At 39.5% G+C, this 25,424-nt stretch overlaps 1 protein-coding gene across 7 annotated transcripts in view; it reads left to right on the top strand.

The window, feature by feature from the left end:
- Positions 1-24,338, top strand: part of klc1a (kinesin light chain 1a) — a 34,102-nt gene extending 9,764 nt beyond the window's left edge. The window contains exons 6-18 of one of the 7 annotated variants that reach the window (XM_036574052.1): positions 274-499; positions 1,170-1,257; positions 1,900-2,001; positions 6,808-6,981; positions 7,483-7,582; positions 9,162-9,214; positions 9,741-9,808; positions 10,132-10,240; positions 11,271-11,432; positions 18,654-18,785; positions 20,852-20,853; positions 21,453-21,519; positions 22,771-24,338. In XM_036574052.1, the coding sequence (XP_036429945.1) occupies positions 274-499; positions 1,170-1,257; positions 1,900-2,001; positions 6,808-6,981; positions 7,483-7,582; positions 9,162-9,214; positions 9,741-9,808; positions 10,132-10,240; positions 11,271-11,432; positions 18,654-18,785; positions 20,852-20,853; positions 21,453-21,519; positions 22,771-22,836 (1,349 nt within the window). In that variant the 3' untranslated portion in view covers positions 22,837-24,338. Of the gene's footprint in view, positions 1-273; positions 500-1,169; positions 1,258-1,521; positions 1,551-1,899; positions 2,002-6,807; positions 6,982-7,482; positions 7,583-9,161; positions 9,215-9,740; positions 9,809-10,131; positions 10,241-11,270; positions 11,433-16,001; positions 17,732-18,653; positions 20,308-20,851; positions 20,854-21,452; positions 21,520-22,770 lie in introns of those variants that run through there. The other 6 variants (XM_036574048.1, XM_036574049.1, XM_036574050.1 and 3 more) reach the window with 6 other exon arrangements.
- The last annotated feature ends 1,086 nt before the right edge of the window (positions 24,339-25,424 follow it).

Raw genomic sequence — 25,424 nt, 5'->3', positions numbered from 1 at the left:
GTTTAAATCGGTTCCCTACTGCCACATGAAAGCCAAGGCACTCGCTCACGCACTTCTGGTGGAAAGGGATTTCTACCAGACTTTAGTCTAACTGGCAAAAAGGGTGTTTCACAGAACAGTTTACTATAGGTAGTTCTTTGGACAGCGCACATGTTTAAATTTCCAGGTTTGAAAGATGTATCCTAGTTAAATCCTTTGAGAATGTATTTGCCCAGCTTTGTTTTAAGGTCACAGGATCAACTACAGTATTTCTCTGTCTCTGTCTTTCTCCAGTCCAGCCTCCACACAGTAGCGCAGTAGCAGCAGCACAGCAGGGAGGCTACGAGATCCCAGCCCGGCTCCGAACTCTTCATAATCTAGTGATCCAGTATGCCTCTCAGGGCCGCTATGAGGTGGCAGTGCCACTCTGCAAACAGGCCCTGGAAGACCTGGAGAAGACCTCAGGGCACGACCACCCAGATGTCGCCACCATGCTCAACATCCTCGCCCTCGTCTATAGGTCTGACTTTTAAAGGAATAAGACAGTGAAAAATCAAATTTACAAAATGCTTCACTACCCTAGATCCGGTCAATTGGCCAAGACATATTTGGAGTCCAAATTTTGCGACTAGGCTAACATTGTAGCCCCAGTAGCCCAAGTAGCCCCAGTTTGTCTGCCCCGTGTCATGCTTCTGCCTCCAGTTTTTTTTAACTACCATAATATGGTCACCCGAACAAAACCTCACCATGTAGCTAGAGGCTGTGTGCAGCCGTTTGCAACCACCTCAGGCTCAGAAACAAGAGTACTAATCTAGAATAATTTTTTGTCAGAATGACTGTCATAAACACAAAGGAATCTGATCCAAGATGAGTCCTCTAATTATCTCCTGATTTTTATATTTCACAGTAAGTCATACTGTGTCCTTAGACACAACATCTAGTCTATGCAACTTAATTAAGATCTAGATGCGGTTTAAGCAGGCTGAGAAAAATTTTGGTGATATATGGAAACATTTTGAGCTATCTGGGTGGCTATTGAGTTCTGATGTTTGTTAATAAAGTTAGCCTTGCAGCTCCAGTTCTAAACTATAGAAACAAAATTTGGACTCAAAACATGTCTTGGTTGATTACCTGCATCTAGGGAAAAGTGTAAAACTGTATGCATTTGTTTTTTCTCCTTTCCTTCTTAGGGACCAGAATAAATACAAAGAGGCTGCAAACCTTCTAAATGATGCACTTGCTATCAGAGAGAAAACACTGGGAAAAGACCACCCTGCGGTATGTATGTGGGGGAGGGGTGTAGATGTCACACCTGTTATTACAGACAGAGACCACCTCACAGTCTGTCAGTGTTTGGCTGTAAATACAGCTTCGCCTGTTACAGAGAAAACATTAGGCAAAGTATGGACCACCCTGTGGGTTGTGCATGTGTTTGTGTTTGTGTTTGAGAGGACAAGCTATTAGCAGCTGAGTTTGTGTATGTGTTTGCTATCTGGGCTGGTAGTAATTACCATCCTAAGCTTATGTCTGCCCCTTCACCAGGACCTGCAGCCTCACTGTGTACTGAAGAGGTTAGAATCCCTCCCGCCACCCTTGCTGTCTCACTCTGTTCTTTTTAAACCCACTTACCTTGTTCCTCACACACATGGGGCTCAAGTGCACATTTCAATCAGAGTCTGATGATTAAAGTCACTGTGGGCGGTTGGTGTGTTTAGTTCACATCACAAGGAGCCAGTTTGATCTTACTGATTGATCCTGATCAGATTGCGTTGTCTGAATCACTTCCAGTGAGATCTGATGACTTCCAACATTTGGCCCAAATCATAGCAGTTGTTTGATTTGGTTTTGAGCTGTTGTTAATTGTATTTCACTATTTGTGTGTTTGTGCCATAATATATGCATGTGTGTTGTTCCCTCTAGGTGGCGGCGACACTGAATAACTTGGCCGTACTTTACGGTAAGCGAGGGAAGTACAAGGAGGCAGAGCCACTGTGCAAAAGAGCACTAGAGATCAGAGAGAAGGTAAGTCAGAGTTTAAGGGTTAACATGTAGACTTTCAGTTGTTAAGCTGCAGTGAAGCTTTCTCTGGCTATTTTGCATCACTTTGTGTTGAGGTCAGCTTCAGGTTTGCCTCACCAAACTTTCTCAAACTTTGTTACTTTGTGTTGTACCACATCCCTGAGGGTTAACCAGAGCTCTGTAGCTCCCATTGGGTTTCAGAGAGGGTGTGAGACTGCAGTGAGAATAAGGCACAAGCAAGGGTGACCTATACTTATTTTAATCTCTTCTGGTGACTCAAACATTCATGCAAACTGAAAAAGTTTTAACTCGTTTCTTCTCGACTGATCTTTTCCTGCATGCACCAACTTTTCTAGCTCTAAAATCCTTGTCTGTGAATCCTTAAAATGGTCTCTGCTCTCTGCTGCATTAAAACACCCTTTCTCCAGGCCCCCCTCTTTCGTCATTGTGGGCTCTGCTGAGAGTGCTTTAGTAAGGTGTTCTCTGTAAGTCTGCATAGATTCTTTTTTAATTTCAGTCTTACCTAAGCTCTGTGTATGATGGGAGCTCTCATTGAGAGGGCAAAGGCTTGCACAAAGAAGAAAATCCAATGAGTGACCAACTGTCAACATCTGCAGGCATGAGGCTTTTTACCAAGCTTCCCTTTATGTGTCTCTGCTTTTTAAAGTTAGGCTTTTGTGTAATGGCTTTCTTTAAAGTTGACATTTCCTAAAACTAATATCAGGGCTGTCACTGTAGATCAGGAGTTCCTGAAGTTTTGACCCACATACCCAAATGAGAAAACTGATACCAAACTGAGAGTCAAGCAGAAAATTACACTGAGTTTAGGAAATAGCTCAGCATGGCTGAAGTAGAGTGCTTTTCTACTGGTTACTCCCTCATTAGCAGTATGTAGTGCATATCTAAAAAAGAGAGGGATTTGGCCATGTAAATAGAGCAGATTCAGGTAATTTGGGACAATTTTATGTAGATTATATTATTTTCTTTTAATTAAATGGCATGATAATATTGTAAACTGTGAGGAACGGTTAGGTACTTATGGTGATCTTTTTGTACTACCAGCACATGCCTAGTTAGCTGATGCTTCCTAAATGAGCAAAAGAACATTTTGCTAATTAAAAAGAATAACATAATGGCTTTGTCATTCAGGACGTCTAATGTCTAATATTACCAGAAATACTATACCATTTTTCCCTGAACCCTCCCTGTATGTGTATCGCTGTTGTCAGAATAAAACCTTATGTATCCATTTTTGTTTTGATATTTTTACAGAATTTGAAAATGCCAAATCTCTTTATATTGTGTCAAAAATTCATGAGGAATGGAACCACCAGAAATGCTCCAGAACTGCTCGTCATTAAATCCTATTATGTTAATGTACATTAAAATTTAAAAAAGAACATTGTTTTCTTCATCTGTGAAGTTACTATTTTAAATATATGAGGTTTTACTCAGACAGCGATGATATATTTTGTGTGGATGTTTTGTTTTACAAATAAAAAACGTACAAGCGGTGTTGCATTTACCTTGTTGGTGGGATATCTGTGCCATCAGGTCTTCCTCCCTTCTCCCTTTACTTCGTATTTGCCGTCAACCATATGATCTTCATTGTTTCACATCTTTTGATCAGTTAGATGCGTAATGTGGGAATATATATTACATATACTGACAGAGACATGCCCTGCATAAGCATATTTGTACTTTCAGACAGCTTAAAAAAGGAATTTGATTCAACACACTGAAACCGTTACATGAGGAGCCATGCACTTTTTCATTAAATACTCTGTGAACATGTGAGAGGCGAAGGGAAGCGACAGGGAGGTTATAATTTTTCTTTTTGCCAGTACAACTTAAAAACACAGACAGTGTGTTCTACTTAATAGTCTTCAGCTCACAAAGCAATTGAAGCTCTACAGTAGTCCTGTGGTTCTGAAGGTACGGTCAAAAAGCAGTGTGGGAGTTTCAGGCACTGTTTCAGCTCAAAGCACCGCGCTTGAAAAAACCTGCTGATTAATGGCATCTGCAACACATAAAATTTTAAGCAACATAGTGGAGTTGTGAAAGACGGCATTCACTACGCGTTCATGCTCAAGCACATGTACTGATAAAGTACACACATGAAGTGACCCAGCACAAACATGTCTGTAACCCATATTTACATTGCTGTAGATTGTTAGTAATTGAGTGATCTACTGATAATAAATTGAGTAATCAATAAAGGCCAGAAAATTTAAAAAGATCCTTGCAAAGTTTTCCAGAAATGTGAAAGTACTTTATGGAAAAAAGATAAACTGGAAAACCTATGGAAACATAATTTAATTAATTTATTGTATTAATGAATTAACTAATACAAAAGAAATTTGCTTTTAACACATTTTTAATAGAGTAATCGACTTTAATCAAGTAATCTTGAAAGCCCTAACTGATATTGAGTGCAGTTAGGCCCTGGAGCCCTGATGTAGGTGCCCTGGTTACCCAGTCACTCACACAAACAAACTCGACCCCTTACTGTGACCGATCAATACTTTCAGTACAACTCCCTTTAGTGCTGGAGTGCTACAGAGGACAGCAGAGGGAGAGTGAAATAGAGACCCTCTGTGTTCAAGCTCAATGCGCTCCCTTTATCACAAGGAGAGTGGGAGTCAGCAGGGGTTTGAACTTCAGTAATTGCTTATCAGAGCAGGGGCACGGGAGAGAGAGTGAAACTCCCTAGCGTAATTAAGCGTATTGAGACGAGACGCTATGGCATATTTTAGCTTCTCAGTGCTTTGATCATTCTGTCCATGTTAATAATCTGTGCTATATAGAAAGAGATGGCGTGAGAGGGAGAGAGAGCAAAATATTTCAGTGGAAGGAGAGTGTGAGGAGGATAGCCCCAGGGTTCAGCTTTTTTCTGTTAGATATTCACTGTGTGGCCTGTACAGCACAGCACGGTGTGGTTAGACATTCAGTGTGCCCTCTCTCCACACACACAGTCAGACATGATCAATAACAGCGTCTGTCTGGGTTGAGAGAGGAAGGGAAGGAGTAAGAGAGGGCACTCTTTCATTAAAATTAGTGTGCCACCCACTAACCCTCTGGATGAGAAAGGAAAGAATTGGAATTGGACAACTGAGATATTTTTTAAAAATGCATATAAGCGATTTAGTCTAAAAAGCTTGAGATATATTGTCTAATATGCAGAGCAGCATAGATCGTTGATTTCTCTCCATCTTACTGGTGTGTTTGACTAAAGCAGGACTTGCTGATTAGCTCATTCTGTGCATATTACCTAGAAGCAGCTTCAGAGGGAGATGAGAGAGGAGCACATAGCAAGTGCAAAGCAGTGCAAGGAGGGTTGGTCCTGATAATGATGTGTCTTGAGACTGTTCGAGGGAGAAATAACTGTTTTAATGATGTCACTGTCTCTCTTTCTTGAAAAAGAAAAAATGTGGGGAAGAGAAGAACACTGGGAAATGAGAGCGTCTTTCAGAATGTGTTGCCTAACCTAGGTGACATGTCTGTTTTTGTGTTTTTAGAGACTAGGGAAACTTAACTGTAACCCGGTTTTCAGTGTTTTGATCCTCCTTTACTGACTCAAGCACAGTGGTTCTCTTTTTGACCATAATTTTTTTAATGCATGACTTCTGTATTCTGACAGCCATAGATCTGTACAATATATCTAAAATAGTTTATGTTCAATGGGAGGTGAAATAGTAAACTGATAGGGGAATTCTGCAATTTTTTCACAGTGCTGCATAATTCAATAATTAAGTGTTTTAATGTGAATTGCTCCGTTCTAGAGAAACTTACTGAATCACAGATTGCGTTTACATGCACTTAATAATCCGATAACTGCAGAAAATGTGATTTTGTCAGTAATCTCATCAATGAGTTTACATGCACTTGGGTAATTAGATAATGGGGAAACTCCGCAGAAATCCGATTATGATCGGATTATTGAGTGCTTGTAAACGCACTCACAGTAGTTCACAACAGTGGTCATGTGAACCAGATGTGTTAAGTGTTAAGTTGAAGTGGTTGTGAATGTGGTGCCTGGTGCCTGAGACAATATTTAACAGTAGTTTTGCGATAAGGTTTTGGTCTAAAACAGACATTGCGACCCCTCATTTTATCACCACCATTGTAAAGAAAATCAGTAAGTTTCTCTACAATCAATATGCTTCTCTACACCATTTTACATCACACCACTTTGTTATTTTGTGTACATCTCAACAACTGGATTGAATTAATTTGCATTTAAACATGGCAGAGCTCTTGTAATTATCTGCTAAGTCATACAAAAACTGTTCACTAGCAGTACAACTTCTAGCTTGCTACCTGGCTAACATGTACTCTGTTAAACCATTGCAAAAACATTGTACAATCCTACAAACATTACTATAACTTAGATAACAGTGCCTTTGTACACATAAAATAATAATAGGTATTTTGTAAGGATTTATAAATGACATGTAACATTAGATCATCATTTGAAAATCACTGCAGTCACTGTCTGACAGTTACTATCTTAGTTTGATAGAGCATCTGTCACACTGTGTGTCCTTGTTCTCTATAGGAATGGTAAATGATGCTGGAGCAAGGAGGAGTGTGGTACTTGCACACTGAAAAGACAGTCAAATTTGATTTTTAAAGATTATTTTATGTGATTAGATTGTCACATTAAAAGTCATCTAACCAGTTGCGTAACCTGTGGCTCCCACTCTGCTGATGCTGTTGTGCTTTTCTCCATGTATGTGTGTCCTACAATTTGCCTTAAGATGGATTATTTTTTAAGCAGCTGATTAACTGCTTGTGTGTGTGTTTCAGGTGCTGGGGAAGGACCACCCTGATGTGGCAAAACAGCTCAATAACCTGGCCTTGCTGTGTCAGAACCAGGGCAAGTATGAGGAGGTGGAGTATTACTACCAGAGAGCCCTTGAAATCTACCAGACCAAACTGGGTCCTGATGACCCTAATGTGGCCAAAACCAAAAACAATCTGGTACGTGCCTCCTGTTTTTTGCTCTTTGTATAAATTATTGTAGCTCATTGAGACAGCTGTCCATGATACATAGTCTGCCGATGTTCGACTGTTAGGCCGTAAGTGTACACACAGTCACATGCATCATTATACTTCATTAAGAAGGGAGAGTAAAACACTAGTGTAGCCAGCCCCAGCGTCATCTAACCCATCACTTCACAGCAAAGCACGCATAGAGCAGACCCATTTACACACAGTGTTATGTTTTCAGCACAGTTGTTGTATGCTTTTAGACTAACAGGACTCAGTTTGTCCCTGCAGCAGCTGGACTGTCTGTCAGAGTGTAATTGCTTTCAGAAGAAATGTTTAAGCTTGTCTCCTGGGAAATGTTAATTATCATCACATCTTGGACAACTGTCCATAACCATTATCCGTTTTGCTTTTTTAATCTTTTTATGTAATATCCCTCTCACCATTCACAGGAAATCATTCTCTTTTTCTCTTTTTCTCTCTCTTTATCAGGCCTCATGTTATTTGAAGCAGGGGAAGTTTAAGCTAGCAGAGACTCTGTATAAGGAGATCCTCACACGAGCTCATGAGAGAGAGTTTGGTTCTGTGGACGGTAGGTATATTGGATTCTGTCTAATCCTTTCCTTTAACAGTGCTGCTGTTAGTTTAAATCATCCTCCTGGTGATTGTACAATTGCCTGGATTCAGAGCATTACTAAACTGGATTAAGCGTTCTCCTATAAGGGAGGCTCCTGAGTGGTGCAACACTAGTAACGCTGCTTATAAAGTAGAGAGATGCCTTGCTGGTTGGAGAGAATCTGAGCTGTGGGCTGTTTTTAAAGGGGGCTGTACTGATTCAGGTTGATGTGTGCAGAAAATCGAGTGTTTAGGACTCTCCATTGAGACACTGTCCATTGAGATCTACATTGTGACACTTGACTTGAAACAATCAGAAAATCTGCAGCCATCACCCTTACATCATGGTACTGTCATCTGGTATGAGAATCGGAGGCTAGAAAATTAGAACTACAGTTATAGTTCTTCAGTCCTGTAGTTCTTTTCCACCTCTTTGAGAGACCGCTGTAACCAATAAAAAACACAATTAATGAATTAATTGTCATTGTGATCATTTTATACATCCAAGTCTAATTTGGCTACTTTGCTGTCCTACTTGCTAGATATTTTAGCTTAACACTGCTTGTGCTGATGTGAAGTAATAGTGTGCTTTTTTGTGCTCACACACCCACAAAAATGTGTACAATTACACAGAACCATGTGTTGAATCAAACAAAGCTTTTATTTATGTCGTGTGAAAATATGAGAAAAAAGTTGTGTTCTGTATCAAATGTCTGGAAGCTACCATAAATGCTAATACCTTTAGTGTTAGATTCCTCACTAGCTTACCTTCTGAACTTTGAGCAATCAAATCCAAAGTAATGATATTTAAAGTAGCAATAATATACATAATATCATAGCTTTAGTGTGGTTATTGGTCATGTAATAATGCTTGGTGACTTCATATTTACCTGAAAGACTAAAAACTAGCTAAATTGTTGTTGGCTTTAGTTGCTAGCGTTATCAAAGGCAGAGTACACCCTAAAGTACTATTAGGTCCAGCTGGTACAAATTTTTACAGGTACCAAAAACGTAACACTAAAATGTGATGCTGGACCACTGGCCAGTGGAAAAAGCACACTGCCAGTTTTCTGGTGCCAGAGGTTTCGGTACTTAAAAATTCTATATATTGACGCATACTGTTAGTGGGAGTGGATCTGCTTTGCCATGTCCTGTTACTCTGCAGTGCTTATCTGTAACCTTTATAATGTGCTGTACCCTTTCTTAAAATATGCTTATTGGTTGCAGCAGTTGTAAATTCGCAAGACTGGTCGTCCTGCAGTACACCATGATCCATGTGGAAAAAATCATAGTGCAAACCATAACACACAGAGAGACAGAGGCATGGGAATGATTAATGTTTAGAGTTTAAGCAAACCGCTCATGTCTAAACTAAAAGGTCAGGCTTTTTATTCTAGTGGAGTCACTGATTCTACCAACGTCATCACTCACTCAGCCCTGGCCTTTAGAGCAAGACCGTCTAGGTGTTTGAAAACGAGGGGGGGGTGTGGAGGAGAAGAGGAGGGAGTGTGGTCTGGAATGTGTGTTTTTCTCATTTCCTGTGTTTGACTGTGCAGATGAGAACAAGCCCATCTGGATGCATGCAGAGGAGAGAGAGGAACAGAGCAAGGTAAGAAAAAAGTAAAACTTCACAGGTCATGTGGACATAAATGAAAAATTGACAAATATTTGTGGTGAACATTCTGGAAAGGATGGATTCTTGTACTAGCTGTTGGCTATATAAAAGGCTGATTAACCAGAGCTACAGATACAACTCCATTTTTCATGAGTGATGAGGGGAGGTATTCACTGACAAAAGTACAAGCAGAAGAGAGAAGCCTTGTATTTTATTTCTGAGAGGTTTAATGGATAAGAGAGCTTAAGTCCTAAATCTCAGATGTCAGAAGTACATGATGTGTCTGTTTGTACCTTAGGGTAGTTTATAAAATCTAAGCATTTTATTGAAACTTCTGCAAATCCCTTGAAGGTAAAGTTGATAGTACTTGCTAAACATATCCTAAGTTGTATTTTGTATTTCTTTCTTAATTTGTAGGTCTTATAGAGATAAATCTGAAACTTTGTCCATATGCATTGGTTCCCCTGAATCTCTGTGGCTGGGTGAGCATGGCTGTAAATAATTGTTCATTGTGTTTCAGGGCAAGCAGAAGGACGGATCTCCATTTGGAGAGTATGGTGGCTGGTACAAGGCTTGCAAAGTGGACAGGTCAGAATTATTTTCTTTGTTATACTTAGAGTTAAGGTTTCTGTTCTTAATAATAAAGACACATGGTACATTGGCTTGAATACATGTCATTTATTAATGTAAATATGTTACATCAAAATCCATAGCCACGTTAGCCAGTCCTATGTGTGGCAAAAGATGCTGTGAGCATGGCAATCATTTAAAATGTTCCCAATAAAAGAAAGTCAGGCTTTTATGCCATCTGACAGATTTACCATATGTGAATAATAAATGAAAAAAAAATAAATAAATAAGTAAAAATCTTGAAATGTTTAGCAACAGGAGTTTTTTTCTCTCCCTCACAGCCCCACAGTGACAACCACGCTGAAGAACCTGGGTGCTCTCTACAGGCGGCAAGGCAAATTCGAGGCTGCTGAAACTCTGGAAGAGGCTGCTATGCGCTCCCGAAAACAGGTTTGCAAGGGCGGCACGTTGACTGTGAAATGAAAGCCGTTTCTTACTGATTTGACGTGACATTTGGCATTTTATAACGCAGAAATTTTAACTGAGCTGGATATTTTATTTAATTTTACCATTGGATAGTCTTGACATACGCTATATGGCAAAAAGTATGTGAACACCTGAACATCACATCCATATTCTCAAAAACCCATTGTCCACTAAAACTTTGAACATTAATATCGGAGCTGGTCTCATCTTTACTGCTATAACATCTGCCATTCTTCACTGGAACTAAGGGGCCCAAAACGTGAAAAAGTGTCTGGGATCATTATTCCTCTACCACCAAACTTTACAGTTGGCACCATGCATTCGAGTGGGTAGCGTTCTCCTGCCATCGACCAGACCCAGTTTGTCCTTTTGACTGCCAGATGGTGAAGTGTGATTCACCACTCCAGAGGTGTGCTTTACACCATTCCAGTCGACGCTTAGCATTGCACATGGTGTTCCTAGGCTCGTGTGAAGCTGGTCACCATGAGAACCCAATCCATGAAGTTCCTGATGATGACATTAGCTGTGTCCGAAATCAAAGGCAAATGTCTTGTTGCCTAAACTCTTGCTGCTCCTAGATGTTGTTTCCACTTCACAAGAGCAGCACTAACAGTTGACTGGGGCAACTTTAGCATGGAAGAATTTGATGATTTGAATTCGATTTGTTGTAAGGCATCCCGTGACAGTTTCAATTTGAAAAGTCACTGAGATGTTCAGTACGACCCATTCTGCCACCAGTGTTTGTCTGTGAAGAAGATGCATGACTGTGTCCTTGATTATATGCACCTGTTAGCAATGAGTGTGACTGAAATAGCCAAACACAGTAATTAGAAGGGTTGTCCATGTACTTTTGGCCCCTGGTTCCTATGTTTTAGAAAATTTCATTAAATATTTCACAACCACATTGGCTTAATTATTCCATATTCTTGTGTTTAATCACCTTCTCTTATTAGAGAATTCATTTCACTCAAATGCACATGCACACCTTTTGCAGGGTCTGGACACAGCCCATAAGCAGCGTGTGGCAGAGGTGCTGGGGGATCCAGAGGCTCGGGAGAAACAGCGCAGCAGAGAGAGCCTGACCTCTGACACGGTGAAGTACGAGAGCGGCCCTGATGGAGGAGAGGAAGTGAGTATGAGCGTTGAGTGGAATGGGGTAAGTACAGCACACACTGCCCACCCACACATACACTTGCACAAACATGTCATTCAAGGAAGAAGGTGCACAATAAGGAATCAGGTTTAAATTGAGAGTAAGATATGAGGGATCAAGAAGGTGAAACCCACAAATGTGTACTTGAAAGAAATCACAGAGAGTACTTTGCTTTGTTTAGGCTGGGAAACCTGTTCTTCATGGTTTGTCAGTAAGTTGTCACATAGATTAGTTGGCAGCGTTTTCTGTTTAATCACACATGCCAAATTAATTGTGGTTTACTTTCTAATAGGACTACAGTTCATTCTGTAGAAGCACTTAAATAAGCTTATATAAGTGTCTAAATCTCTTGCAAATTTACAAAATGGGATTCAGCTAATGAATTCACTCATCTACATAGAGAATATTGATTTTTCTCATGCTGTCTCATGCTGCTGCCTTGTCCAGTGAGAACAATTTCAGTGCTCACATTTTAGACATGCGACAGTACTGTTGCATTATTCATATCTAGAACATACATCATTAGATTTGACCTAGTGAATGAGTAAATACCCTTGTGTGACTCATCAGTTCATTTTAGTGGTATTAGTTGTAGTGACTGGAAGTTATACATAATGCAGAAGTCTACACCATAGGACAGATTTGCTGGAGTAGTTGGAACAGATTAAACTGGTCATATGTTAAATGTCTTCCACAGGGCTGCTGACAAATTCCTTACTCATTAACCTTTGACAGTATTGGACAAGCTAAAAATGAGGCATATGCTACTGGAGTTGGTCCTGGATATAATATGATGTTAATGCTGATTGAGTGTCTGATTTGTTATAGTGCTCTATTATGATCTGTCCAGTAACCCTGCTAGTCTTGACTTAACCTGAACTTAACCATAGTGATTTCTCCTCTTAATGATTCTTCTGTCATCACGTATTTGCATCTCATATTCAGTCTTGCTTAAGGAAATATTTGCTCATAATTTACAGTACTGTGCAAAAATCTTTGGCATGTGAAAAATTGATAAGTAAAGCTATTTATCTGGTTGGTAAGCATAAACATACAAATTATACATTATGATTTTACGTGGCAGCGTGTTAGCTTAACCGATCAGTGTTTATGGGGCTGATACTGATCGCCGTCAGCCGATAGCTGATACTGATACTAAAGGATGGGGCTGGATGCCACATTTAAAGGCACAGTAAGCAATTCTGGAGAACAAATAATAAATACACCCCTCCCTCCCTTCAGTGCTCCTTTAGAAGCTCTGCCCCCGAATTCGTGGACGCACATTGTCAAGGCGAACACTTTTTTAGCTGTTTTTGGCCATAAAACACTTCACAAATGTTGTACAGACAAATACTATGATAAAACATTAGAGCGAACAGCAACACAGCAAGTAATGTAACTTACATTAGCTAGTATGTAATAATATACTATATGATAAAATATGTAATAATATACTTCAGGAAAAATGTTTTTCATTAGTGAAACATATGCTGTAGTTGGCTTCCTATTTGCCAGTTCTAGTATGAAATTTCCCATTTCACCTTAAATGGTGCAGCAGTTACATTCTGGTACCTCAGGCAAAATATGGCTCATGTGTTTTTCATCACTGACCAGCTCTCAGGATCAGCTAAAACTTAGATAAATATCAGCTGTTCACTGATACACAGAGACTGAAGGATCGATTGGCTAAGCTTAACAGTTTCCAAATCTCTCCTCAAGGAAGTCCAGTATTTTTAGTTCTTACCCAATACCTATTTTATCTAAACAATCCTTCATTAAATTAAATTAGGTGCTGCTGATGGAATTTAACAAATCCATGGAACGACTGGAGTTCACCAAAAGGCTGGAACCAAAACTGAGTTCTTTTAACTGTATTCCTCTAACCAAGACATTAATAACTACATTAATGTTTAGTTGTGTTTATTCTAATGTTTGACTTTGCACCCTATATTCCTCTGTTTGCTGAGTTTAAGTTGAAGTGTTAAGTTCATTGAGAACTGACCCTTTTTTTCGCAATTAACAGTTGACAGTCAAGCACTGTTACTGCCAAGATAAATTGTTTTTATTCATTTTTCTGTCTTCCAAGGACTTGCACAGTACTATATGGAAAATATGTGCTTATTTAATAGAAATGTAGAGTAAATATGTTTGGGGGAAAAAAACAAATGCTTTGTTTATGTGTGTGATCAAAAGCTGTGATCTAACATCACTCAAGAAGAAAGCTGCTAAGCAAGACAAATTATGTGGGCCGTGTCAATGTGCAGCAGTCAACTGGTCACAACTGCACATGACATTGCACTTACCCTGAAACAGTAAAATGCCACACTGTCGACTAACCCTTTTCTTGAAAGAATCTGATCATGTTTTCCTGTAGAGCTGAGTTTTAGTTGCTGTTTTGACCCTCACACCTCTGCTGTAGTCTCTCTGCAATTCTGGATCAAACTCTCCTGCTCCCGTAGCAACAGTAGCCCTAGCAGCGAGACAACCAATCAGCATTGCCCTCCGCAAGAGCCTGCTCTCAGCGCAGACTGGGGGGAGACTTTAGTCACATCCATCAGGCTGGTTAGACTGTGTCCTCATACACCCTCATTCTCTTGCTTGCTCTCTGTCTCTCTCTCTCTCTCTCTCTCACTCCTGCTCTCTTATAAGCAACCCTATCTCTTTCCTTCCTTGTTTGTCACTCACATTAATAAGCACAGGCTTAGTGCTATATTATGTACTACAAGACCTAAGAGAGTAAATGAATACATTATATGTTTCAGACAATGTGACATGTACAAGCATGTATGTCACATACATGCACACTGGGCTTACACAAACTCTCAACAGCTTATACTCAACAGGGACTCACACACATTCATGTACATGTCACACATAACGTGTTGGCGTGGGCTGTGTGCTCTGTACTCCTCTGGTGTGTGGTTTGCATCTGTGCTGTTTGTGCATGCTCTGATCTTCTGTGTGTGTATGTGTGCATGTGTTTGGGTATTCTGCCTGAAACTAAAAATGTGTATGGAAATACTCTTTCTATTTTTACCCTTCATCTATTATCTTACCACTTCCCATAGTAGTCAGTCTCTGTTTTGTTTGTGCTGCTCTGCTTTTCTGTATCCCTCTGATTTGTTAACAGGTGTTTTTCTGACTGACCTTGGTGGCTCCATGTGTGCTGCTGTCTGGTCAGGCTAGAAACTGAGATGTAGCTGCAGAGTGACTTTTATCACCTAGTGAGGCCCTTTCAAAGAATTTGTTCAACCTTCTGTTGCGCAGTGTTGCCTCAGGGTAACAAATCCATTTTCCCCACTTTACAAGGACGTGATACATATTTAATCACAATGAAAGAGTTGATGAAGGGAAAAATTTGAATAAACCAAGAAAGATTTTGGTCACACTATCTCCTGGTGATGGTCATTTTAAATCTCATTTTGGCATGGTGCAGCTTGTGGATGACACACATTTCTTCTCCAGATAGTTCCCCTAGAAAAGCAATTTCTCATCCATCTCTTGGAGAAAAAGATTTTTTTTCATACTTTCAGAAGTTCCTTAAATATGTATGTTGCCTAGAGGCAACTTTGTGCAACAGATGGTTATAGTGTATTGCAAGGGAAGTGTTACTTATGTGGTTACCTATGTACTTGAGGGACCAGTACAGTTATCATTTAGTTTTTGTAGTTTTTTAGAATTTAGAATTTTTTATTTCTAATTATTTTTCTTACTAATCTCACTTGTTTAGTATTAATGTATATGTAGTATTTGTGGCTAGAAGTACATAACAGTCAATTCGTCATGGCATACTAGTATCCTTAGTTTTGTTTAGGAAATGAATTTCAAGACTTTTATGTTTTAGCATAGTTTGAAGTGTTATTTGTAGTTTTGAATGATGGTTTTGTGTGCAAGAAAGAATGTTGTATATTGGTACAACATTTTTTTTTTTTAAATAACATGATTTTATTTGCAAAAACTATAATTCCTACAGAAGATTATTATTGATCATTTAAAAAGTTCTTTTCAATTGAAAAGTCATTCATTCAATTACCAAAACATAAAAAAGAACACCTTCAGTTGTCATGTTTACTGTGTGATGCAATGAAGATTAGGCTTGATGCTGTGTATTGCTCTGTTAGCTGGCTGGTTCCTTCCTTGTTGTTTATTTTGCTGATAGCATTCTTTTAAGTTGGCTTGGTGGATCACATAATTCACATAAACAAGTTCTTTATGAGCATTTTCTTTGTTCTCAGTTTAGTTACAGTTTGATGTTCTTTTTAAGGCTGACCCTTGTGAGTAGATAGAGCTCTGTATGGCAGTGATGCTGCACATCTGTTGTCTACAGTTTACTTCCACAGCTGGGTAAACTGTTGGGCCTGGTGCTAATTTTGATCTGACTTTGGGTCACTCTTCCTCTTCCCTCGTGTTTTCTGTGTTTTTGTCCACTCGTTGTCCATCTCTCTCCCTACTAATGTGACATCTTTTTTGTTTCTTCTGCTCTGCAACCTCTTTCTCTCTCTCACACTCTCGTGTCTATCTCTACTCTTTTATTCTCTTTCTCTCCCACCCTCTATCTTGTGTGGCTGGCAGGTGTAACTCCAGATGCCTTGTTGTGGTTGTAGAACCTATCTTCTGCATGATGGATGCTCGCCTCGCCTCGCCTCCCTCTCCAGCTTTGCCGTTTTCCGTCTGCTCTCTCCGACTGGTTCCTTTCTTCCTCCTCCTGCTCCTCCTCCTTTGGGCACAAGCAGGCCAAAGCAGGCTCAAATGGGCTAACGCAAGGCTTATGCGGGCCAGTCCTGGCTTTTCCTGTTTGCCGGAGTTGACCCAAGTGTCCCACAGCACTGTATAACTGTATAATTATTGTATTTATATCTTTAATCCTGTCACTGGAGGAATCTTTTCTTATCTGTCTATCTGTGTGTCTGTCTGTTAATCTGATGTCCAACCTGTCACATTCACTTCTCTGTCACTAACTGAATTGTACAGCTGTGTCGAAGGCACCTTCAGTGTAGTGCTCTGGTTCCACAGGTCTCACTCATACATCCTTTTGTAACTTTCTGTATCATTTTTTCTCCCTCTCCCGCATTCTGACTGTGTTTGCCTGCCACCATAATAGGTTTTCAGCTCTAAGGGTTTGTGGCAGTGGCAGGAATTAGGCACTAGAGCCCGATCAGTATATTACTTGGCTGGTAATGTAGGCCGATATTGATGACCCATGGTTGTATTGGTATCTGGGGGGGGAAACTTACCAATAATGTGCCTGTGGTTTAGCTTTTTTTTTTTTGTTGTTTTTTGTTTTTTTTTGCATGCACCATCTCTGGAATTGTGATCTTTGGGCAATAAGGTGAAACCTTGGACAGCTGTGCTACTAGATAGTCCAATATAAGGAATTTGCTCTTGAGCTTTTTAACAGCATTACAGGCTGAACTGGTAGATATGGGCACAATACATCTTCATAGTTACAATAACAAAAGCATGTAAAATACATTCAGTAGCACATTATAACACCCACAAAAATTGGAAATGAAGAGAACTGATAAAAAATAAAAATGAAGTAGTTAACAGAAAGCAAAACTACAAAGATTTCCAGGTTGCCCTGCCCCCAGTGCTATTCATATCAATGTAACAGGGATAATTTCTGCTGTAAGAGTTAAAGAAACATGACCATGACATAATCACAATTCACAATTCACAGTTGACAAATGAGTAAAGCATAACTAAGTTTAACTAAAACTGTTGAATTACATGTAAATGTAAAATGTATCAGCCAATATAACTGGTTATCAGAATTTTAAATTGGTATCATATTGGTCAGAAATATGTAGTTTTTCTCCCACTGGAGTATTTGAGTGAGATCTGTGACACCATGTACAGATGTTTGTGTTTACTCAGTGTGTCAGCCATGCAGTAAAGCTCAGTTTCTATCAGGAGCAATTTGAGTCATGTCTCTGCACGCTCCTATCTCTTAAGTGACTCGCTGTAACTGTGTTTTGCCACAACTTTCTGTACAGTAGCATGATTGTACTTTTGAGCTGCTGTCTAAACTTGGTGTGTAATAATGTTATTATGCTCCACTCCTCCTTTCTTCATTTTATGTCATACTGATCATTAATGTGAGGCCACTGTGTAGATCACATAGCAAAAGCAGGAAAAGAATTATAATGGGCAATGAGTAGAAAGAGAATGAGATGGAATGAATAAGGGCATGATTGTGGAGTCTAAGGCTCCTCTTTTCTTTCTTTTACTAATCTGCTATCTGGTGTTGCTGCATCTTGTGTCTTTCTTAACATCTAATAAAACTTACTCTGTGCTTACCATAGCCTCTGCCTATTTCCTCATTCCCTCTCTTATTTCCTTGTCTGTGAGTGCATGTGTGTGTGCTTGAGCTCCATTTCACCACTTTTTGCTATATGAGAGGCTTTACATGTAGATTGTGCATATATGTTTGTAATTTCTGGTTACTTTGGAGGTGGTGGTCGAGATTATCATTTCATATCGGTCTTCCATCTCCCTCGACCTTGTCTTTCCTTCCCTGCACGTCTTTGGTCTTTTCCTCTGCACCTCCACGCCTCGCTGAGCTATCAGGATGAGGAGCTGGGCTCAGGGCTCACAGCAGAGGAGACTGCAGCAGAGCCAAGAGGGGTAATCCAAACAGGAACAGTGGTACTGAATGCCAAAAAACAGAATATTCTCAAAAAAATTGCCAGATCTCTTAAGTATGGCAACAAAAAGCAAGACGAAATATGAAACTGATGAAACTGACGTATAACACTCAAGTATATATAATTTTTTTGGTTCGCAGTGATCACATTATTGCTCCAGCGCAGTATAAAATAAAGCCCTGTTATTGTGAAATGGAACATCTGCTGTCTAGTTCAAGTTCTAATTGCAACCTGAGAACTGAAATGCAAATAAGGCTGCATATCTGCACTATGCATGTAAACAGATCTAATTCATGCTTCCTGACTGGTGTGATCTGAGTGAAACATGCAACCACTATTCTGAATATAACCAAATGATCTCATTTTATTCAAATTAATAACAGTAGCATTGTATCATTAGCACTGCATCATTAAGCTATTGATTGAAGAAGGATTAACGATTTAAGCAGCACAGTGTAACTGCTTGAGAGGATGTGGCTGAACGTGGTTGTGTGCTTGAGAGTGCACTTACACACACCCATTTGTGAAAAAGGTGAACATGTATTTGTGTGTAACACTGAAGTGTCTGTGTCTGCAGGATGGCTCAGGCTCATTGAAGCGCAGCGGTTCCTTCAGTAAACTCCGGGCCTCAATCCGCCGCAGTAGCGAGAAACTCGTCCGTAAACTCAAAGGAGGCAGCTCACGAGAAAATGAACCCAAGAACCCCTGGGTAACTATCACCACTTCCCACTTCCCTCACAGACTATTCCCCTCCCAACATCCCAACCTATCCAGCTGTGGACCAGGCCTTCGGTAGGACACCTAAGCGCTCACACACTGAAACACAAACACTGACAGGGCTGGGGCGTTGGGGTGAAAAGACCCTCTCAAGCTTAAACCTCAAAGAGGAGATTGTATGTGGTGAATGTGCTGCAATTTCATACTTGACTTTAAGGCAGAAGGGAATGTAAATATGTGCTGGGGAATATCAAAGGGACATGGATAGGGAAGTAAACCGCAGCAGGGCAGTGCTGCAAGATTGTAATAGAGCAAAATACAGTGGAAGTGAATGTAAATTCTCAGAGTAGAGAATTGGGTACATGGAGGAGATCAAATAAAGTTTTGAGAATACAGAGTGGTGGGAGTTTTGTGGGGTCAGGGAGAAAATGCTGAAGAAAGTAATCTCAGAAAGACTTTGGAATGAACATGAATATGAATAAAGTGGGGGAGGAATGCAGAATAAGTGCCTCTCAGGGGCCTTAATTATCCATGTGACTCCATTGGAACGTTTTTTTTTTTCAACAACATACTGCACCTATCCCTTCCGAAGTGGAGATGTACGCTCAGTGGCACAGACTTTGTATTGTAGATTAGGTGAGAGCTGTATGTTTATCTGGAGCAACGAACAAACGGCAACCCTTTACGGAACTGGAACATTACAAAACTGTCCGAAAGGGAAGCAAACAAAACTTTTCGAAACGCTTATATATGCAATCTCTCTTTCTGTTTGTATCTTTGTTTTTCTTTCTCTCTCTGTCCCCCTCCTTCTCTCTTCTTAACCCTCATAAGGGATGAAGGGGTTGACTTGCTTGATTAACTTGACTCTACTTTGCACAAATACGGGCCTGCATAACCCTGATGTATACAGAAAACAATGTGTTTCTAATGCATTGCTGATGCATTCCATTGTAGACCAGGCACCTGGCAGCCTGTCTCATGTGTCTGTTATTTCAGTCACCCATTGAGGTTGTAACATGATTTGCCAAATGTCACTAACTTGATTCTGCTGTCAGCCTTTCATCCTGTAACATACTGATGTTTTTTTTTTTATTTATTAAACTCAAAAAGGAAACAGCAGTTGCATTTTTTGCTAGGTCACCATGCAGCCTTCACTTACATAATGACATGTAGGTATCAATGTGTGCAAATTGTCTATACTGTCCTGTATGGTTACTTAGGAAAAAACTGTTTCCTTTTTAAGTTTTTTCTGCACGGCCTGTTTCAGCACGTGTTGTTAAATTCCCTTTTTATGTTCTGTTCTAATTTATTGTCTGCCTCTTTATTTTTAAATAAATGTGTTTTAAAGTTTTATTTTTTATTTTAACTTTAAATCTTTTATGATTTGCCTCAGTGCTGTGTGACTTTTATTATGTGTCTTGAATTTGTCTGCATGGGCTTCTTTTGTGTGAATATTTTATTTTCATTTCTCTCTGCTGTTATAAAGTTTAATTGAATAAACTTTTCAGTGTAAAGTTGCTGTCTACAGCATGCCTGCTTACTCCATTTTCTCACTCAGACTTTCTTACTCTCAGTTCCATGTTTTATGCTTGAATTGTCTCTTTATCTTCCCCTCCATTCTTTTTCTCCTCTGTCAAATCTTGTTACATCTCTTCATTCCTCTTGTATATTTCCTCTCTCTGTCGTGCTGTCGTTTTGTTTCACCTTTTGTCTCTTTTGAATTCTGTCCCCCCGCCCCACCCACCCCGCTCTGTCTGTCATTTCAGCTTCTATTCAGACACTGTTGTGTGTTTCTGATCTTGTCTGTATCTCATTATGAAAGACAGTGCAACAGTGGATACTCTATTACACTAGTTAGGCCAGAGGGTCTACAACATCAGTGTACTGAAGGACTCTGTGTAGCATAGCATAGCATAACAGTTTTTTTTAAGAGGGGGCTGTCAAGCAGTGTATTCAGTGAAGTTTGAGATCCCAGAGAAGTTGGGCGGAGTGTCCATTGTCAAACATCCTCTAACAAAAAATAAAAGTAACACTCATTAGCATCACTTCTACGTACAGTCGTATGTAAAATTTTGAGCGCTTGTGGTGAAATAACATGTTTTTTAATTTTCTAAGTGAAAATAAGTAACACAGAAAATAAGTAATCATCCACAGAGAATACACTTCTGCACATTTTAATGCACATTTACTGTTTATTTCCTAAATTTAACATGTTAGAAAAACAAATAAAATATAAATGTGGTTTGTGCTAAAGTTTTGGTACATTTTACATTTGTTGTATTTTTTCCAGTATGTTAAACTAGAGTAAATTGTGCACTAAACTAAATAAATAGAAATTAAAAAATTAAAATGTCATATTCAAGTGTGTTCCCTGTAGAGGATGTGTGCTTAGATTTACTCAGCAAGTCAACAAAACCTAATTTGACTAGGGCGGTCAAACTGTTGCATACGACTGTGTATCACTGCATGTTTTTCATTGTGTCTAGCGTGGGTGGAGGGTTGGCTTCATGTTGTTTGGCACTAACCTGTGTGTGACTTTCATTAACTTGGTTAACAAACACAAAACCCCACACCACAGCCATCACCCTCCACACACCTTCCTCACCCTTACCCTTTGACCTGACTGACATGTGCTTGCATGTGGCTCTCTCGGACGCAGCATGAAGAGGGCCAGTTCACTGGGGGTTCTCAACGATCCGGACAAACCTGTGGGAGAACTCTTTAAAGTAAGGAAGTGTATATCTCTCTGTCTCCATCTCTCTCTCTCTTTTGTCCTCTCTTTCTCCTCTCTGAGATGTCCAAACCTTCACTCTCTCACTCTACCTCATGGAACAGGTTTTCCTCAGCTGCTGAGGAAGTTCCTTTTCTTGGCCATCTGTCTGCCACTCCTGTATTTATCTTCGTTCTGCTCTCCTCACGCTTTCAGGCCAGAACCCCCACACCCGGACAAAGTGCTCAGTGTCTTTGACCACTTATCGATTAATCATGTTTATGCGAATGGCACCACAGTCACAGACTAACAGGTCATGCTCAATTGTGTCCACTAATGTTCACTTTAACCCCGAACAACCTAAAGTTATGTGATGCTGATGACTGAATTCCTCATCACTTATTGATTTTGAGTGCTCTATTAATCACACTGGATGAATAACACTTTAAGGAAATGAAGGTCAAGAAGATTGGCTGCTAATCCATTGACGTTACCCAAAGCATTTTGGTCATCTTAAAATAAGGTCTATTTACTCTCCCTTCTCCAGCTTGAAATTTGCAAATGTTTTTTTAAAAATGTGTTTTTCCAAATGATTATTAAATTGACCAGAAATAACATCTCATCCTAACAAATACAGGCTATTATAGGCTTTTCTCATTCATACAGGACTTTGTATAGTGTTAAAATAACCACTAATGCACTTTAAATTTGTCATAATTCAGACAATTTGCAAATTATATGTAATAAATGCCTGGAGAGAATGCTGTGTTTTTGAAGACACATGAACTAACACTGGAATACTACGTGATCAACTGCATTTGTGGTACACGAGTCCATGCGTAGAACTGAATTTGTCTCTTTAGAAAGAGGTTTTGATCTATGGCTGTGGCTAGTCTAGTTGGACTAGTGTGTGCTTGTGTTGTCTCTGCAGGTACACCTCAGTCTCTCATTAATGAAATCAGTGAACTGTTCACACACAAAAAATTTGTGATCACCCTGGGTTATAAACGCCTTCTCTCCATTCTAGCCTAACTAAAAATATGGCTCCTTTAAAATAAATTGATGACTGTTTTAGAGTAGTTTTCATGCCTTGAATGATTAACTGTTGCCCTAAAAGCAAAGCATGCTAAAAAAAAAGAAGAAGACAAAATAGGTAAGGGAGTCTGCCTTTAGGAATCTTTTACTCACAGTTACTTTGCAGTAGATCAGGTTTCACCTGTTTGAACCTGTTGTCTCCATTCTCTCTCCACCTCTTCATCCTGAACAGGAGCGAAATAATCGTCTGAGGATGAGTCGGGACCTGAGTGCCAGTCACACTAATCTGGCGCATTGAAGGTCTACATGGGACGTCCTGAAGGAGAGGGTTACAGACAGGTGATGGAATTTGGGCAGCCTCTACAACCTTCTCTCCCAGCCTCAAAACCTTTCTTTAGACAGGACAGCTGACCCTTACCTTTACTTTCCAAATTCAGTGCACAAATGTAACACATACGAATATGTGCAACTAACAATCATGCATTCTCCACTCACTCCCAGCCTAATCAGAGCGAGCCAGAATTCAGCTGCAGGCAAAATGCCATCTTCCAAATTGAGTACCTGAAGTAAAATTGAACCCTGTCAGCACACTCTTCACGCTCAGGTTGGGGATTGACACATTCACTGCACTTTTGACCCAGTGATGTTGCTGGTTCTGCTTTTTTTTGTTCATTTTTCCTGTATGTGTTTTTAAATGTCACACATGTGAGCTATATATGTGTCTCTGAAGGATTTGGTAACTTGAGACTGTGTGATTTGGATATGTGCTTATAGGTATGGAAATAGTCTGTATGGCTTTTCCTTTTTTGGTTTGTTTTGTTTTCTACCCGATTTGGTTATGTAAAATAATGCCACTGACAACCCGAACATTTACATTTGGTAGTCTTTTCTGTAACATTAGAAGTCCAGCTTCATGAGAATTTTGTCCCGAAACAACTTTATCTCTAATTTATTTCCTTGATATATTGTGATATTATGAAGGTCTCTGTTTACATTTAGTAATGCACATTACTGCGTTAGGTTTTGCTTTTGATTTTGACGAGTGGTGGTTTTAGAAGTCATTGACTTAAGAAGCCTTAAATGGTTTTAGTACCAGTAAGAAGAATGTGGATCAAGGGTTTCTCAGGAGTGAAAGAGCAGAGTTTGGAGTACCAAGGAAAACTGCACTTGATTGATCTCATAGAATTATGTTATGGTCAGAAGCCTTTATCTGTTACAGCAGTAAGTTAATTTTTTACCTCAGTTTTATCTGTTACATTTTTTTAATATAAAATTATATTAAATTGACTTGGGTGAGTTGATGGACTGGCTCTGTTTAACTCATCTGACCGTGTGACTAGCTTCTCAGAATATCTGTCAGATAGATTTGTTTATGTTTGCAGATTGACAGTCGAGACGATCGTTAATTGTCTCTATTCATCAACTCAGCTTCATTGATCCACATGGGGTTAGAAATACTGTTACACTATATAAAAATGCACTGTAATGAAAATTATATCCTAAAAGTTTAAACGAACAGCAGGTTGCAAACAGCGTGCCTTGAGAGTGCCTTGATCAGGTTGCTGCTGAGGGATGTAGGGGTATGTACTGATCGGTATGTAAAATATTATGATTAAAAAATCTCTGTGATGCTTTTTTCTTTTTCCTGGTTTTCTAAGAATAAATAAGTGGGCAAAGTCAGAAAACCAAGTTTGACTCCAAATTTCTTTTATTCAATAATGTCTGTGAGAAATGTTTAAGTTCATTTAATGCAGGTTTCTTTTTTTTAATTGCATGTACCTTCTCTGCATTGGGCTGCATTATGACAAAGTGCAATATTGTAGCTGCTCTGTGTGTTGGTTCTGTTTCACCTTATATACACCACATCCTACTGACAAAAGCTGGTTTGCTTGGTGTCATTGTGATTAAATTTGTGATTAATCTGTCTGCATTTGTGTACACATGTGATGTATCCTGCCACTATTTTCCGCCGTTGCTGTATATGTGCATGTTAAACAAATGACTGAGTATCAACTGCTCGTGATTTAATTGCATTCACAGCATTTGAGGGTTAAGCAAAGATGCAATGAGAACATTTATATGTACCTGTTTTTCATTTTGGAGATAGCTTTCAACTGTTACTCTTAATTTACTTGCATTTTTCCAGGCATGAAATTGTTACTTTAGGTTTAAATTGAGAATATAAGACCTTTAATCCACAATGAAAAATTAAATCTCATACTTGGGGGCAGCTGGATGACCTGTGATATAAACCAACAGTTTATTTTTAGTGTATTGATGGAACATTTTTGTCTATCAGTTCTGTGTTTTACTGAGAGCACATGATACAGGATATCCTATCCTTTATGTGTGAATATGAATGCATATGTCCCTACATACATTTCCTGCAAACCCCCCTCCCACCTCTCAGGCCGCCTGCTATGTTCACTCGGCTCTTGCCGCCTTGTCTGTCCTGTTGTACAGATGTTTGGGTGTTGGGCAGTAGTAAAAATGTACATACTTAAATAAAGACAACAAAATGGGTTTTTAGTTGCATCAATCATTTTTGGACTGAACTGAACTCCAGGGACATACAAGGTGCTGGAATCCTCTTGTTTTTGTTAGGATTCTTCTTCCTTTATTTCTCCTTAGTGCATGTAGACTGTTATGATTTTTCATCTTCAATTGTGCAGAACAAACTGTAAGTCAGACACAGAACTTGTGGATAAGTAGTCCTCCCTCCTGCTACTCAGACAAGATAGAGGAGCCTGACTAGTTTAGAGTGGGTGCTGCGTCCTGCGTTCTATGCCGTAGAGTATATACCATCATATCATAGGAGGAAAAACGTAATCAAGTCAGTCAGATGTTGTGCCTCACCCCCCTCAATAATACCAAGATAATTAACTA

The sequence above is a fragment of the Colossoma macropomum genome, unplaced genomic scaffold (assembly GCF_904425465.1).
Source record: "Colossoma macropomum unplaced genomic scaffold, Colossoma_macropomum, whole genome shotgun sequence".
Taxonomy (NCBI): Eukaryota; Metazoa; Chordata; class Actinopteri; order Characiformes; family Serrasalmidae; genus Colossoma; species Colossoma macropomum.
This window is presented reverse-complemented; position numbering and strand designations above follow the sequence as displayed.